General features: G+C 26.4%; 1 protein-coding gene across 1 annotated transcript; it reads left to right on the forward strand.

Annotated features, from left to right (window-relative positions):
- The first annotated feature begins 7,016 nt into the window (after positions 1-7,016).
- LOC132253140 (uncharacterized) lies at positions 7,017-9,488 on the forward strand. The gene is made up of 4 exons (XM_059734548.1): positions 7,017-7,246; positions 7,321-7,619; positions 7,877-8,015; positions 8,777-9,488. The coding sequence occupies exons 1-4, from the start codon at positions 7,017-7,019 to the stop codon at positions 9,486-9,488; spliced, it is 1,380 nt and encodes a 459-aa protein (XP_059590531.1).
- The last annotated feature ends 9,713 nt before the right edge of the window (positions 9,489-19,201 follow it).

A 19,201-nucleotide genomic window follows, 5' to 3' on the forward strand; every position in this document is an offset into this window, starting at 1 on the left:
ATTAAATTTAAGCATAATGGGATTTATCTTAATTTATCGTATTTTGGGTTTAATTAATTGGGCTTATATTTTGGCTATTAATTTGGAAATGTTAGATTAGGGACTATGATATGTGAAATATTTTTATTAAGTTATATTTGTTAATTTGGGTCCATTTATAATTGGTGAAATTTATTAAACTAATTTGAAGTTTGAATTTGAGCTTGAATAATTATTTTGGACTATACACATTTTTAGATATTTACATTTGTGCTATTTTTGTTTTTGCATGAGCCCATTCTACAATCTTGTTGGCTGAGTACGAATTTATGACACGTGTAACTTGTTGTAAGTTTATTTGGGTACATATTTTATTTTCCACTTTTATTTGGTTTTATTTTTATTAGTTCTTATGAATATTTGTTTGTATATATTTATTGAGTGTGTACAGAATCAAACATCGAACAAACTAGAAATTTTGTTTAAATGAGAGGAAGAATTCAATAAATGTGTTTTGATAAAACAATAATATTAAAATATTATTTTTAATAAAAGAAAGTTTTTTTTTTATTTATAAAAATTTAGAAAAATGCATTTAGAAAAATCCAAAAGAGTTGTTTTTAACAACATCATCCAAAAATTTATTTGTTTAATAAAAATTATCTAAAAATTGTTTTGTAAATAAAGTTGTTCCAAAAATTAATTTTTAATAAAATTGTTCAAAAATAATTTATTTTTTTTTTATAAATTCTTTTTCCTTAATTAAAATAGGATTAAATGTGTTTTTTTTTAGAAATAGAGGATTTAAATCTTTGTTTTTCCTTTTAATTAAAATTTCTTTTGCAAATAAAGTTATGTCATTTTAAATAATTTGTAAAAATCACTTTTTTTTTAAATGAAAATGAATCTAAATAATTTTGTAAATAAAATTGTAAAAATTCATTATTTTCTAATAAAAACGAGTAAAAATAATTTTTGTGCCCAAATTGAAATTTTGTAATAAATTCTTTTGATAATAAGTGTAAATAGTTTTTTGAAAATTGAATACAAATGAATTGAGAAAATAAATTAATTCTTTTTTGTAAGTGAATAAATTGAAATCATTAATTCAAAATCATTTTTAATAAAATCCTTTTAAATTTCTTTAAAACTTTTTTTTAATATCTTTTATTTATTTAATTCAATAAATCATTTTGCATAATTCTCTTATTATTTATTTTGTATATTTTTATAATTAGATTTTATCACTGTTTTTGTGTATATTGATTTCCATCATGACTTGTACATTGATTATTTTTCTTTCTTATTTTGTTTTTCCCTTAAAAAAAATAAAACAAAAATAAGTGGCGACTCCAAGTCTTTTTCTAAAAATTAAATTTTCACCAAATAAAATAAAAAAACGAGTTTCGTCATCGAGTGTGAACGCATCGAGCAAAATGTGGGATCCACAATTCTTAAAATAAAATAGTAATAAACTTAAAAGTTTAGATGATTTAAAAAAATATATGACCTATAACACAAATATAGAAACTAAGTTAATCAATTAATTATGAAAAAAATATAAATTATTTAAAGAAATGTAAAAGATAATCTTATATTATTATAATACATTATATTTGATTTATCTATTAATATAATCTTATATTATTTATTAATTAATATCATATTTAAAAATTTCACTTTATATATTATTTTAACTAATTTTAAGTTATTTATAAATTATTTAAAATAAATAACTTACAATTAAATTATGATTTTTTTAATAATGAATATATATATATATATATATATATATATATATATATATATATATATATATATATATAGAGAGAGAGAGAGAGAGAGAGAGAGAGAGCTCTTAAAATTAATTTAAATGATTTCATTAGTAAAAATAATCCTAGGGACTTCACTTATAAAACTTGTAAAATTTATTTTTCAAATAATTATTAATAATAAATAAAATTAAAATTCAAAAAAAATCATTTTATTGAGAATGATTAAAAGATATGATACCAATAATTATTAATTGCTAGAAATTAATAACTCAAATTAATTTTAAATATTAAATTATTAATATTTAAAAAATTTATACCGAACATAATGAAAAAAAATCTTACTTTAAAAAAAAAAATCAAACATTAAGGTGGTGTTTGTTTTTTGACTGAATAGAAAAAACCAAAATATTTGATTTTTTCTATTCAGTTAAAAGTACTTTATTGATATTCACTAATATAATTAAAGTGAACTTATTATCATTAAGTTTAGTTTAATTATGTTAGTTGATGTCAATGAGTTACTTTTAACTGAATAGAAAAAGTCAAATATTTTGGCTTTTTTTATTCAGCCAAAAAACAAACACCACCTAAATGATATTCTTCGTATTTGATAAAGTTACTAAAATAATTTTGAGTTAGAAAAAATTATTTGAATTAACAATGAGACAAAAATTGTAAATTACTATGAAAAATAAAAATAAATTCATGTGAGTTTCAACTTTTATCCAATATAATAAATTAAATAAAAGTTTTTTAAAATATTAAATTATTGATATTTTATGAATTTAATATTTATTTTTATAATGAATAATAAAAATATAAAAGATATAACTATAAAAAAAATATATATAAATAGTATTTGAATAAGAGATTAAATTGTGAAACCAACATCACTGACCCACGTGCACCCGCAAGTGTTTAACTATTAGACCATATAAAAGCATGAAACAACTCCTCCATATATAGCCCATATCATGGCATCAAACATTATTAAATGAGTTACAATTTAAACAATAAATAAATAATAATAATCACTCATTTGTACTTTAAGCAAAATCTTAAGAGCTAAAAGGATTCCGTTGTTTTCCCCTCTTACACCATATGTTTTCTAGTTCAATTAAGTATAAAAAAAGCAAACCTAACATAGGAATGAAAGAATCTAACCCACTTTTTCTAGTCCATGCAAAAATTTGTCATTCAATAAAAATTTGTACAAAAGATTTTGAGAAAGGGGTTGAAATAAAAGTAATTAAGCAAAAAGTGACCAATAAAAAGAATGTGATAAAATTGAAGAAAAAGAAATAATAATATGTTTTGCATCAAATCAAAATAATTTGAGCATTAAATGTTTCAGCTCCATTTGAGACCTATCAACATTCAAATCATAGATTAGTTGTTTAGAAACTATTAGAAAATAACCAAAACTTTAAATCCTTTTGTTCCTAACATAAGGAACAAATCAAACAAAAAAACATACAATAATGAAAATTTTTGGTTTTCCTTATTTTCCCTTATTTTTTAAGCATCCAACAGGCTTAAAAGATATTCCAAAAGAAACACTTGAGGTTGTAAGTTCTTAGCATTACTAAAAGTGAAAATGGAGGGAGTGAGGATTGGATAATGAAAACCACCATTACTTGTAGGGATAAAATAGATTTTTCTACACAAAAAGGAAGAGTAAGAAAGTGATAGCCACAATAGTAGGAGAATGAAAAGCCATAAAAAGGAAGAGACATGGAAAACAACTATATAGTGTGAGAACAAAAAGCCAAAGAAGAAAAACGAACATTATGATGGAAAGGTAATATATGAAAAGACATCTTTTACATTATGATAGAAAATTAATTTTTTTTACATAAAAAAAAAGGGGAGACATGGAAAGACTTTGAAGATAAGAAAAGTCAATGCAATATAATGTAGAGGTAATATCTGAAAAACCATCTTCCACATAACAACAGGGAATCAAATTCTTAATAGGATGTTTTCGGGAAAGAATGTTTTACAAATTGAACCAAATTTTAATATAGCATAGAATAATTTTTCCATCAAATTAAAAAATATATAAATAAATAAATAAAATGATCGGGTTATTTAGAAAGTTTTTGGTGTAAAATCAAGTTTTAAAACTAGAGTCTTTAGTCTTAACCCTTGACCTAGAAGACTCTATCCGGTTAGAAAGGGGTATCACCTTGACACAAAGTGATGTTTTAAAATCTTGAGTTTATTCTCTGAATTTTTGAAATAGTTGATCTTCAAAAACATAACTTTCATGTAATAAATGTTTTCACACTATAAACTGAAAGTTTTAATTTAAATAAATATTATAATAATATCTAATAAATAGTTTCACGTTGTATTTTGAAAGTTTTTATTTTAACATAATAGTATAATAAAAGCATTCACACTAGTTTTGGTTTTAAAACTTTGATTTTGAATAAAAAAATTTCAGGTTCTTGCCATAGCCTTGATTGTGAATAATTATTTATATCTATGTAAATAAAATTGATGGGAAAAGTTAGTATCAAAGCTTTATGTATATTGTTAGTATATTAATTAGGAAAAGTAACTGTTGATTCAAATTAATTTTCACAGTATCAAATTTTATCTTACCCCATTAAAAGTCTGATTATATTTGCTCTATTTATTTATTTAGTCTGCATGTTCATTTAGTTTGATATGAATTGATGTCTTTTATTCCTTATCTTCCTGGTATATATAATTTAGATTATGATCGTGTAAAATAACTTAATAATAGATTGTATGCTCAACGGAAAGAATTTAGAGAAACTTATGATACATTACATAATTTAAGGACTACTGTAAAATATTTAACCATAGATATCAAAAACCTAACTTCTCGTAAATATTTGAACAAGTACGAAATAGCTATATAAGCCTTTGACGAACTTTTTGCTACAGAAACCCCAATTAAAAGAGAAATAATAAAATATTATATCGATAATTTATATGCTAGTTCATCTAATTAGAAAATATTAAAAACTAATGAACCCCTCATCTACAAACCCAAGAGGTAAAACAACTAAAATTTGTAGTAGAAACACAGTTAAAAATAACAAACGTAGTATTACAAGAACATAAGGAACAAATTCAAGAAGAAAACCAAAATAATATCAATTGTTTAGAAAAAATCCAAAAAAGACAGAAAATCCTTAGAAAAACTAAATATAGTCTTAGGAATTAGAAAAGAAGTTAGAAGACTTTAAGAACCATAATCTGCCAAGAAATAACCTAAATTATATTAAAGAACAATTAGTTAGAGATGAAAATTTTGTTTGTGAAAAAAATAGAACAAATAAAGTTAGAACAACAAAATTTAAAAGAAACATTAGAAAAATTTAACCAAAAGGTAGATAAACTTTTAGAACAAAGAAATACAAAATCATTGGAAGAATAAAAATTAAATCATCTTTTAAAATAATTTTAAAACTTTAGTTTAGGAGAAAAACCAGTAATTAGAATAGAACGAAAAATAAATCCTTTTGAACCAAAAAATTTAGCAATAAAACCATGGAAATAGTAGAAGCTATAAACCCTAAAGATAATGTAAAAGAATTGATTGAAGAAAAATTAAAAAATGCAGTAAAGGAAGTAACACCTTACAAAAAACAATTAGTTTCAAATCTTAAAATAACTAGATTTTTAAACTAACATACTATAATTTCAATAGGAAATATTGTATATTTAGACTTAGTATCTCCAAAAACAAAACATAAACTATTAAAAACCAAAACCGATAAATATATGCATTTAGGGATAATTTTAATAGGAATAATATGACTTCATCGTAAAGAAATTTGAGCACTTATAAATATTAACCTTTTAGATATTAGAAACAATACAGTAGAACGAGCTCTTTTAGCTAGCGCAGAAGTTAATATGAACCAAAACAACGCAATCATTGGTTGTATACCTCAATTTTAAATAGATCTTAAGGAATTCAAGGAAGAAATAAAAATAATTATAAATACTAAAGGTTATGATATGGAATTAGGAAGTAAGAACCTTAGCATAGCTATAGGATTTATAGGAAAAACCAATAATGCTCTAAGCTTAAAATGTATGATGGAATTTGATGATATAGTAAAAACCATTGGAAATAAGACTGTAAATATGATAGAAGCAAAACTCGTAAATATAGACTATTTGTTATGACGAGAGTGGGAATTACCCCAAATAAATAAACTAGTAATAAAATATCCAACATCTAGTAGTTTATATGAAAATCAAGATGGAAGTGTAAGTATAGCCTTTGGAAACTATATAACTATAAATATAGAGGTAGAGTCAGATGGTGAAATGGAATCTATAAATGTTATAAAAGAAGATATTTTAATAAACATCGAAACATTAGAAAACCTATACAAAAATTCAGAACTAATCAATATAATGTTAGAAGGATTCAGTAACCCAACATTACTAGAAGAACATGCAGATCAAGAAAACTTTGTTGATATAATGTGCAAAAACTATACAGATGAGCAAATAATAGAACAACTTTATAAAACCAATTTGATAAAAAAAAAAAAAACTTATAGATATAGAAACAATAAATCAATTTACTATTCAACCAAAAGCTAAAGAAAACTTAAAAATAGTCTCAAATTAATCAATAAATACAATAAATGAAGAAAAAGAATTTGTAAATGTAAAAATTGAAATAATAAGATATAGTAAGTCGTACAATAAGCCAAAAGGACCTCAATGGAAAACTAAAATAGAACCTTCTAGCTTTTTACAACCAATATATGAATATGGAACAATATTAGATATAGACAATACACAAGACCTTAAGAAAACCATAAAAAATTGGGAACAATCCTTAAACCAATAAAAACCTTTTATTTGGAACTTTAGTACCTCAGGAAGACCAACAAACATTAGTTCAACCAGTAGAATTAGTCCAATATAATCAACAAAAACTAATATTAACCAAGTATATTTCAAATGTATCAATCATAATTAACAACATAACCTTAGTGTTACTTCAAACTTATCTTGTACCTACTATAAGTTTATATCCTTTCATTTTAAGTTTAAATTTTGTACATTCTTTAAAATGAGGGATAACAATACAAAATAACCAAATCAGTTTTCATCCTAAAACCACAACAATTGTTTATACAAACATGGAAAATGCGTCAAATAAAAATCATAATGTAACCTCTCATTACGATAATGATAACAGTCAAAGTAACAGTAACGGTGACAATGACCATAATTATAATGGTAAGGTTAACGATGATGGTGATGGAAACGGTGTCGCGGACGGTTACGGTAATGGTAACGGTGACGATAACGGTAATGATGACGGTAACCGTAACAATAACGATAATGGCAATGGTAACTATAACGGTTACAGTAATGGTAATGGTAGCGGTGATGGTAATGATAACAGTGACGTTGATTGTAACAGCGACGGTAACATTGACTGTATCAGTATCAGTAACGATGATGGTGATGGTGACAATAATGTTGATAGTATCAGTAACGGTGATGGTAATGGTAACGGTAATGGTGACAGTAACGGTAACGGTATGGGTAACAGTAATGGTAACGGTATCGATAGCAGTAACGGTAACGGTAACGGTAATGACAATAGTAACGATGATAGTGACGGTAACGGTGATGGTGATGGTGACGGTAATTGTAACGGTACCGATGATGGTGACGGTGACTGTAATGCGTACTGTAACACTGACGGTAACGGTGACAATAACAATGACGATAATGATGATGGTTACGGATACGATAACGATGACGATAACAATGACAATAACAGTTACGATAACGATAATGGTAACGGTGATGGTAACGATATCGATAATAGTGACGGTAAAGGTGACAGTAACTATAATACCTAGCACTAATGAATTAAATAGGCAATAATGATTATCTTAGTACTTAACTTTAAACGTGCTTAATTAAATGTTAAAACTAGTTTAGTGTTAATCCTGTTTAATTATGAATTAAAGTTTGATTAAGGTTAATTAAGATTAGTTAATGACTTAACCATGCTTATTAGATTTTTAGGGGTTGATTATAGTTTTGAAAACCTAAAGAACTAATGGGCAATTAAGGGTTTTATTTTTGATAACTTGAAGGACTAAAGTGCAAAATTGGGAAGTTGGAGTTAGTGGAAGCCAAATGGCATGCCAGCTCCTACTTGGGTGGGCTGGTAGCAGGCCACATGGCTGCCACCTCCTACTTGGCTGCATGGAGAGCCCTATATAAGGGCCTACAGCTTGTTTTACACCATTTTAGCTGCAACAACTTGGTTTAGAGAGAGAAAGTGTAGATTTAAGGTAAGCAAGTTGTTTAATTTAGTAATTTCAGTTTATTTTTATTCCTAATGGTATGCTGAAACAAATTAACAATAAAATTTGTGTAAAAGTTGAGTGTAATTAGCTATAAACATGTTTTAGTTAAAAATCACAATTAATTAGGGATTAAAGTATTTTAGCTTAAGTATTTTATTAATGGTAAGATCAACATAAATCTTGTTTAATTTGGTTTAATTGAAAAATAGATTAGTGAACATGTGATTAATTAGGTTATTTGGACACTTGAGATTTGTTAATAGGTTAGGCTTTAAGAAAATCAAAGCAATTAGTGTTTAGTAATTAATTAGGGAATACTATAGCCAATAAAAACCTTTTATTTGAAACTTTATTACCTCAGGAGGACCAGTAAACATTAGTTCAACCAATAGAATTAGTCCAATATAATCAACAAAAACTAATATTAACCAAGTATATTTCAAATGTACCAATCATAATTAACAACATAACCTTAGTGTTACCTCAAACTTATCTTGTACCTACTATAAGTTTATATCCTTTCATTTTAAGTTTAAATTTTGTACATTCTTTACAATGAGGGATAACAATACAAAATAATCAAATCGGTTTTCATTCTAAAACCACAACAATTGTTTATACAAACATGGAAAATGCGTCAAATAAAAATCATAATGTAACTTCTCATTACGATGATGATAACAGTCAAAGTAACAGTAACGGTGACAATGACCGTAATGATAACGGTAAGGTTAACGATGATGGTGATGGAAACGGTGTCGCGGACGGTTATGGTAATGGTAACAGTGACGATAACGGTAACGATGACGATAACCGTAACAATAACGATAATGGCAATGGTAACTATAACGGTTACAGTAACAGTAATGGTAATGGTAGCGGTGATGGTAATGATAACGGTAACGTTGATTGTAACAGTGACGGTAACATTGACTGTATCAGTATCAGTAACGGTGATGGTGACGGTGACAATAACGTTGATAGTATCGGTAACGGTGACAGTGATGGTAACGGTAATGGTGACAGTAATAGTAACAGTATCGGTAACAGTAACGATAACGGTATCGATAGCAGTAACGATAACGGTAACGGTAATGACAACGATAACGGTAATGACAATAGTAACGGTGACGATAATGATGACAGTGTTGGTAACGTTGATGGTGACCGTAATTGTAACGGTAACGATGATGGTGACAGTGACTGTAATGCGTACGGTAACACTGACTGTAACGGTGACAATAACGATGACGATAATAATGATGGTAACGGATACGATAACGATGACGGTAACAATGACAATAATAGTTACGATAACGATGATGGTAACAGTGACGGTAACGATAACGGTATCGATAATAGTGACGGTAAAGGTGACAGTAACTATAATACCTAGCACTAATGAATTAAATAGGCAATAATGATTATCTTAGTACTTAACTTTAAACGTGCTTAATTAGATGTTAAAACTAGTTTAGTGTTAATCCTGTTTAATTATGAATTAAAGTTTGATTAAGGTTAATTAAGATTAGTTAATGACTTAACCATGCTTATTAGATTTTTAGGGGTTGATTATAGATTTGAAAACCTAAAGAACTAATGGGCAATTAAGGGTTTTATTTTTGATAACTTGAAGGACTAAAGTGCAAAATTGGGAAGTTGGAGTTAGTGGAAGCCAAATGGCATGCCAGCTCCTACTTGGGTGGGCTGGTAGTAGGCCACATGGCTACCACCTCCTACTTGGCTGCATGGAGAGTCCTATATAAGGGCCTACAGCTTGTTTTGCACCATTTTAGCTGCAACAACTTGGTTTAGAGAGAGAAAGTGTAGATTTAAGGTAAGCAAGTTGTTTAATTTAGTAATTTCAGTTTATTTTTATTCCTAATGGTATGCTGAAACAAATTAACAATAAAATTTGTGTAAAAGTTGAGTGTAATTAGCTATAAACATGTTTTAGTTAAAAATCACAATTAATTAGGGATTAAAGTATTTTAGCTTAAGTATTTTATTAATGGTAAGATCAACATAAATCTTGTTTAATTTGGTTTAATTGAAAAATAGATTAGTGAACATGTGATTAATTAGGTTATTTGGACACTTGAGATTTGTTAATAGGTTAGGCTTTAAGAAAATCAAAGCAATTAGTGTTTAGTAATTAATTAGGGAAACTATAGCCAATAAAAACCTTTTATTTGAAACTTTATTACCTCAGGAAGACCAGTAAACATTAGTTCAACCAATAGAATTAGTCCAATATAATCAACAAAAACTAATATTAACCAAGTATATTTCAAATGTACCAGTCATAATTAACAACATAACCTTAGTGTTACCTCAAACGTATCTTGTACCTACTATAAGTTTATAGCCTTTCATTTTAGGTTTAAATTTTGTACATTCTTTACAAGGAGGGATAACAATACAAAATAACCAAATCAGTTTTCATCCTAAAACCACAACAATTGTTTATACAAACATGGAAAATGCGTCAAATAAAAATCATAATGTAATATCTCATCAAATTAACAAAATAGAAGCACAAAAGGATATCATAATTAATGATTATTCAGAACAATTAAGAAATGCAAATAGATTTTTAAAAAAACCTTATATTAAAAGCAGAAAAAATAGGAATTATAGGAAAAGATCCCCAAAAACATTAGAATAAAAATAAAACAACTTGTAAAATACCAATTAAAGACTCGGACTTAACAATAAAAACGGCAGATATAGCATGTAACCTTATAGATACAAAGGAATTCAAAATTCAAATAGAAGAACTGTTGCAGAATAACCTCATTAAATCAAGTTTCAGTCCCCATAGATCTTTAGCCTTTTTAGTAAGGAACCATAATGAAGAAAAAAAAACTATGATGGTTATTAATTATAAAAGATTAAATGATAACACATATGATGAAGCCTATAAAATTCCAAACAAGGATTCTTTAATTAATTTTATTCAATGATGTAAATACTTTTCTCAGCTAGATTGTAAAAGTGGATTTTGGCAAATTAGATTAGAAGAAGATAATAAACCATGGACAATGTTTTCATGCCCCTATGAATTATATGAATGGAATGTAATGTCATTTGGACTAAAAAAATGTTCCTCAAATACTCCAATAGATGATGGATAATGTTTTTGGTAAATACTCTTTTGTTCTTATATATATTGATGATATTCTTGTTTTTTCGCATTCTCTTCAGGAACATAAAAAGCATTTAGAATTTATTTTTGAAAAATTAATTAGCCATGGATTAATAGTAAGTAAAAAGAAACTGAAATTATTTAAAACCCAAATAGAATATTTAGGATTAGAATAGGAAGATGGACAAATAAAATTGCAAGATCATATAGTACAAAAAATAAATAATTTTCCAGATAAATTCGAAGATTTAAAAACCCTTCAAAGGTTTTTAGGATTATTAAACTATGCTAGACTATATATTAAAAACCTTAGTAGATTAGCTGAACCCCTTTATAGTAAAACAAAAGACATAGGACAAAGATATTTTAACCAAGAAGATATTAAACTTGTAAAAAAAATAAAAGAACTTGTAAAGCATCTCCCAACCTTACATTTACCCTTAGAAAGTGAATACAAAATAGTTCAAACCGATGCTAGCTAAATAGAATGTGAAGGTATACTTTTAGTAGTCACTAATATAGGAGAACAAAAAACTTTGTAAATATTGTAGTGGAACTTTTAATGATTATCAAAAGAACCTAAGTTCTACAGATTTAGAAATTGAAGCAATAATATTAGTCTTAGAAAATTTTCAATTATTTTTAAACCAAGAACAATTTACTTTAAGAACCGATTGTGAGAACATTAAAAAATTCTTCGAAAATAAAAATTCTTCAAAATTGTCCACCAAAAGATGGATAAAGTTTTAAACCTCTTTAATTGGTTTCAAACCTAAATTTGAACATATTAAAGGAAAATATAATATATTAGTAGATTGGTTAAGTAGACAAATAATTAATAATGTTGATAATGCTAACGATTGATTTTATTTTACATGAACATGGCTCAAAGAAAACCCACTAAAGTTAGAACCTTTCAATTTGGAACCATGTCTTAACAAAGTGTTGAATCCAAATTTGAGGTTTAACTCTTTATATTCTCAAAACCTTTTTGAAGAACATAAGTTATTGTAGATAACTTTTGGTCTTTAAAACCACAAAGTTTTTCAAACCAAAATTTAGAATATTCTTATGGAAAAACCGTGTCAACCTTAGCTCAACATTTACAAAACCCTCAAAACCAATTGATTGCTTTAGAAACTCAAAAATTTCAAAACCTCAAAATCCAAGAAAATCAAGAAAGACTGATAAAGAATTTGAAAACTAGTACAGTGTCAACTAGTCAAACCAGTTTTCGAATAGTCAACCTGAAATGCTTAGTTTAATTAAGAAATCAGCTCTTATGTCTTAACAATATGAAAAACTTGTTGTTAAAAACCTAATTGGAGCTGATAACTACTCTTTAGTTGAAACCTTCTTTCTACAAACCCAATATAACAAAGTGTTTAAAAATCAACAACTTTTGTATAAACATTTTAGAACCAAAAATGTCAAGATAAAAACAAAGTATATGGCATATCATGACCCTAAATTTTTCTTTGTTAAATATTTAGCTTATGTGAGTATGTCTGTTGTAAATAAAGAAATTTTTTATTTAGTACCCTAGTTCATGGATCATGGAATTTTAAAAAATATTTTTATGAACCATGTATCTCAAATCCCTAAAAATTTCCTAGAAAAATTAAAAGATATTTTAACTTATCTTTTCAAAACCAAAAAATAGATAAACATTTCTTTTGAAACCATTCCACCTTTATTTCAAATCGATGGATCAATAGTGTCAATCTATCACCATGTTTATATAAAACATAATAAAGAACCACTGATTCCTCAACAAAAACTAGAATAGGAAATGACTCGTCCAAATGAATTTTCAGAATTTTTTACTCGTTTTAGAGCCCTATGATCTTAGACCAACCCGAACTAAATTATTTCATCTCATTGAAGAAACAAAAACTATGTCCATATGGAGAAACAAACCTTTAGAACACATTATTGTTCAAAAACCTCTTATTACTCCTAAAGAACAAGATTTTATAACCGAACTTAGTGTAAAAATACCAGAACCATCTTCTTACCTCAGCGATGACGCATTATTTTGGGAAAACCTTGACAATGAAAGTTATTATAATCTGTAAAATGCAATGGAACATTGATGTCAACAATGACGACATTGAAGCAATAAATGCGTCTCCAACTACAAGAATTTAATGTAGCAGTAGAAGTTCAAAATCAATAAAACTACGTATACTACATGTGATAAAGAAGAAGCCACCAGATGGATGGTAAAAGAAGAAAGAAAAGTCAAATGTCATAAGTCTTTACCATCTTTGTATTTATTGTTAACGAAACCTCTGAAGACTTTGTAAATTTTTTTTTTTTTTTTTTTTTTTTTTTTGCCATCTATCAATTGCCAACAACTCAAATTAAATTCCGTTTGTCATATTGTAAATGTTATGTCTATAAATAAGTTGTAAAGTGAGAAAAAAGAAGTAAGTTGGAAGCAAGTTAGGAGTGAGAGATCGGAGTGTCAGTTATATCTTCAGCTTTGTAAATTTCTACGATCAAAAATAAGAAGTAAGAAATTTTTGTTAAATTTTGTTCTCATTTTATTTCGAATTCATTTTATTTGTGTCTTTTTTTCTTACCCTTAGAGAGTAAAATGAGTAAAAAGATAAAGTAGGGAAATGAAAATTACTTGAATCATATTTCAGTTTTCTTTTACTAGTTAATATATGCAATATACATAGATTATTCATATATATAATGTTTCCATCAAATTTAAAAATAAAATAAAGAAAATAAAAATAAATAAATGAAATGATTGAGTTATTTAAAAAGTTTTTGGTGTAAAATCAGGTTTTAAAACTAAAGTCTTTAGTCTTAACTCTTGACCTATAACTCGTTTTTATCGAAAAATTGGCGTGTTAGGGAGAGTCTATTTGGTCAGAATGGAGGTATCACCTTGACACGAAGTGATGTTTTAAAATATTGAGTTTATTCTCTTATTTTTTAAATAGCATATCTTCAAAAACATAATTTTCATGTAATAAATGTTTTCACACTATAAACTGAAAATTTTAATTTAAATAAATATTATAATAATATGTAATAAATGGTTTCACACTATATTTTGAAAGTTTTTATTTTAAAATAATAGTATAATAAATTTTAATTTTTTATTCATATAAAATAAAAATAAAATATATTTTTCATAAAAATTGTATTTAATCATTTATATTAATTTTCTCTTAAATTTATTAAAAATTAAAATTTTTGCATATTAAAGTTGCACATTGACAAACATAATTTTTGGAAAAGAATGTACCACTTTTTTTATGAAAAAAAGTAACACTAAAGTGTGTTAAAAGTACCATGAAAGCGTGTTACTTTAATACGCTTTAGTGTTAATTTTTTTCATAAAAAATGATGCCTTTTATATCAAAGGGTAATACTTTTTTTTCTAATACTTGTGTTGATTGATGTACAATGTTAGTATACAAAACAATTAATTTTTAATAAAATTAAGAAAACTAATTGTAGACCCGGTTGGCTGGGGGCCCCAAGGAGCAAGAGATTGCTTCTTTTTCTTTAGAAAAGTGAGTGAGAGTGGACGGGAGAGGACGGGAGCAGCTGGGTGGAGGGGGGAAATAAAAAAAAGAAATCTAGGGGGAACAGAGAAGGGGGGTGTCTGAATTTTATTTTTTTATTTTATTTAATTGTTTTCTTTTTATTTCTTTTCCCCTGTTAATGGCTCTATTTCGTGATGACGATGGAGTAATGTCGGAAATGGACGTTTGTGTCGAGTCTTTGGAGGTGGACGAGCCAGATTATATGTTCAGGTTTGCACTTTCCCGTTTCTAAGTGCCGGTGGTGACTGCGGATGGGGCTCTTTATTATGCCAGTAGTGGCTGGGAAGTTTGATGAAACAATGTTGGTGCTTGAAAAGATGTTGGCAGAGAACTTTATGGAGAAATGAATTTTGGAATGGGTCCCACCAGCATGATTTGCATTTGATGGCATACATAAAGCATAGGTTGGCATGTTTGGGCTATGCATGGCACCCTACCTGTCATCCTCCCAAGTATATATATATATATATATATATATTTTAAGCATATATATAAAAATTCCATGCCAAAAATAATTTCCTTCAAAATTTAGTTTTTTTTCGAATTTAATTTCCAACTTAAAAAAAAAATTCAACTATTCATGTTCATATATTTAATTATAATTTTTCGTTATTATTATTACTTTGTTTATTTATTTAATTGATTATTTTTAAAATTTTATCCATTAACAAATTCTTGAAAATCTCGGTTTCTAAATTTAATTTCTCATTTCAAAATTTCCAAGCTTCACGTTTATTTATTTAATCATTATTATTTTCATCATTATTACTTCGTTTATTTATCTACTTACTTATTTTTTGAAATTCAATTTTTTTAAATAATTCTTCAAAATTCCGATTTTTAAATCTAAATTCCAATTTCCGAAATTTCAATTTTCATATCAATTTATTTAATCATTATCATTTTACTCACCTATTTATTTGTTTATTTTTAAAAATTCAACATTTAAATAACTTCCAAAATTCTCATTCTTAAATTCAATTTCCAAGACTCCAATTTCTTTCAAAAATTAATTTTTAAAACTCCATTTCTTAAATTTAAATTTTAAAAATTCCAAACTCTCAAATAACTTTTAAAATCCCAATTTCTTTCAAATTTAATTTCCAAAACTCAAAATTTTAAATTTAATTTTCAGAATTACAATTCTCACATAATTTTTAAAATTCCAATTTATTTCAAATTTAATTTTTGAAACTCCAATTCTTAAATTTAATTTTCAAAATTCAAATTCTCATTATTTCCAAAATTCAAATTTCTTTTAAATTTAATTTCTAAAACTCAAATTCTTAAATTTAATTTTCACAATTTTTACTTCTCAAATAATTTTAAGATTTTCAATTTCTTTCAAATTTAATTTCCAAAATTCCAATTATTAAATTTAATTCCCAAGACTCCAATTTTAAAATAAATTTCAAAAATCCAGTTTTCTCTCTAACTGTTTTTAATTCCATTCGGGTTTCAAATAATCTTTTATTCCTCTTGATTTTACATAAGCATGAATGTAATTTTCATAATTTCAGAATAATGGAATTTATGAGACTAATTAGTGCAAAATAGATCGTGTTTTGGTGGGGGTCCCACATACGTGATTTTATGATTGATTTAATTGCTATATGTGATTGATCTACACTAATCTATGATACACACACATTTATTCTGTGTTTAATTGCTAACATTTGTTTTCATTGAAGTAAATTGGTTCATCACTCAGGTATATTCTTTGCATTTCCTATTCATTCAGTTATTTTTGTTACCTTACCTTCCCGATAAGTAACCTGACCCCCGAACCCGATCCGATTTTTCTCAGATCACCTTTCCCAAATAAGGAGTCATATTTAGGGTTTTCTTTATTCTTTTGTTTACCCTTTAAAAATAAAACAAAAATAAGTGGCGACTCCAAGTCAATTTTTTCAATCAATAAATAAATCAATTTTTCAAAATAAAAATCGAGCTCGCCATCGAGTGGGAAATGCATGAGCCGAAATGCGGGGTTCACACTAATATAAATGATTAAATACAATTTTTTATGAAAATTAAAAATTTTAATAAAGCAAAATATTATAACCACAAACGAATTTTTGTCTTCTTTAATTACAAATATTAAATATTTTAACTAAGAAAAAAATTTATGTCCTAAATCTCAACTATGATTTATGTCAAGCTAAATTCATAAGCAAAAAGTTAAAACTATATTCTTCAACTATGATTTTTATATGAAAATTTAAAATTAAAAAGGTAACTAATAAAATAATATGACAATATAATAAAATTTATGAAATAAATAAATGTTTTATTTAGTAGGAATATAGAAAATTTTATATTCTAAATCTCTAAATTTATTCATTATGTATTTATTTTTATATTAAATTGATTTTCATTAATTATCTATTATATATTATTATTTTATGTTTAAAAATATTCATAAATAATTAAAATCAATAAATATAAAAAGATTAAAGATTAGAAAAATGACATTAAAAGGATTTGATCAAGCTAACGTATTTAAAAAAAAAAAAAAGCAAAAAGTAGATGGGGATATTATAAAGGAGGAGGAAAAAAACAAAGAAAAAGATTCTATTATGACACCGAAGACCAGGCAATGATCACAATAGTAGAAGAATGAGAAGCCACAAAAAGGAAGACACATGGAAAACAAATATACGGTGAGAGAACAAAAAGCCAAAGAAGAATAAAGGTAATATCTGAAAAGACATATTTTATATTATGACAAGAAATTAATTTTTTTAGATAAAAGGGGAAAAACATGAAAGGTCTTGGAAAATAATAAGAAAAATGAATGCAAAATAATAGATCGAAAAAGACATATTCCACGTGATAAAAGGAAATCAAATTCTTTATAGGGGTATTTTTGAGAAAAAAAATATTTTATAAACTCAACATACTTTTAATACGTATAAATATAGATTATTATTATTATTATTAAAATATGAGTTGAGTCAAGGCCACGAGGGCTCCAAAACTCCAAATATCATGGATAATACGTATGTTCGACATAGTAAATTAATATTATAAGTTGATAATCTTCTTGAGTGTTATCTACTCCGATGAGTCAATGAGTAGTGACATGTACTTAGAAGACAACTTAATTATATGTATGCAGTTATACAAGTGACAAAAAAACTATCAAATCATGGGTCATACTCTAATATTTTAATATTTTTTCAAATCACTTACACATAAGAATATTTCTAAAAAAACATTAATTGATAATGCCCAAAAGTTGCATCTTGCTTGGGCCTAGAAGTAATGACCAAGCCCAACCCAAGGCTAGATGAGGAGAATTATCATTTAATTAAAATACGAAAATTAATCAATTCCTTGGATTTTTTTTTTTCATTAAACAAAAATATTTATATTTATAAATTTTCTAAAAAGGGAAAACCATTTCAAAAGTAGGGCTCAAGAAAGCAATGGATACATCTCAAGCACATTCCAAAGCCATTTCGTTGCGCCCCCACATCACGTGTATCACCCCATTGCTTTTGCCCCCTCTTCCTCTAACCTTCTAGGTGGTAGCCCTACAAAAATGTCATCCCATGAAGAAGATAAGGACAACACAAATAAATAAATAAATTAAATTAAATTAACATTAATTCATGTCGAATCACACAACCAAACAAAAGCCCATTTCCAATTAATCATAATTTTCTGTTTTATTCCAAGAAAAAAAAAAGAATATTATGAATTATTGAACTAATTTCGATTTAATTTGGATTTCAACAGAAAGCCCATTAACAATAATTGTCCAATTGACCAATGTCACATGCCTTGTATATATAAAGTTCAACATCATGGTATTGGTCCGTCACCCCATCAATTTTTTATTTTCTAAATCATATTAATTAATCAATTTTTTAGAATCCCATGCATGAACCTACCACGATTAATTTTTAAATAAATCACTATCATATCGGACATTTTATTATTCCAAATATTCTCCAATCAAATCAAACCTACTTAGAAAAATGAAATTAAAAATAAAATAAAATCGACTATGTATGACACTTGTCCCAATGTTGCATTATGGCTTACCTGCCCAAAAAAACTAGAAACATTAATAATTCATGCGTTACGTTTAAATGAAGACAAATGGTAGCTTTCATGTGAGACCTACGTATAATTTTAAGACATTAGACGATGAATTATTGTCTTATTCGCCTATTAATTAATTAATTTTGACTTTGGTTTAATTTAAGAGGCAAAAGAAAAATAAAGATTCTAATGGTTTGGAATTTATGCTTGGCATGTGCAGGTGGCATTGAAATAGAGGATTGTTGTCACCCAATTTATTTGTTTAGGTGGGTGGTTTATTTTAAATTTTATTATTTAATGTAGCACACTTATAATCTTGACACGTAACGTTTACAT

This window comes from Vitis vinifera, chromosome 18 (genome assembly GCF_030704535.1).
Source record: "Vitis vinifera cultivar Pinot Noir 40024 chromosome 18, ASM3070453v1".
NCBI lineage: Eukaryota > Viridiplantae > Streptophyta > Magnoliopsida > Vitales > Vitaceae > Vitis > Vitis vinifera.

What these genes read in the sequence shown, in the direction of transcription:
- LOC132253140 (XM_059734548.1), top strand. Translation starts at nt 7,017, where the DNA reads ATGGTGATGGAAACGGTGTCGCGGACGGTTACGGTAATGGTAACGGTG. An exon ending in ATGGTGATGGTGACAATAAT is followed by an intron (nt 7,247 to 7,320) that starts GTTGATAGTATC and finishes TATGGGTAACAG; the next exon opens with TAATGGTAACGGTATCGATA. An exon ending in TAGTGACGGTAAAGGTGACA is followed by an intron (nt 7,620 to 7,876) that starts GTAACTATAATA and finishes GATAACTTGAAG; the next exon opens with GACTAAAGTGCAAAATTGGG.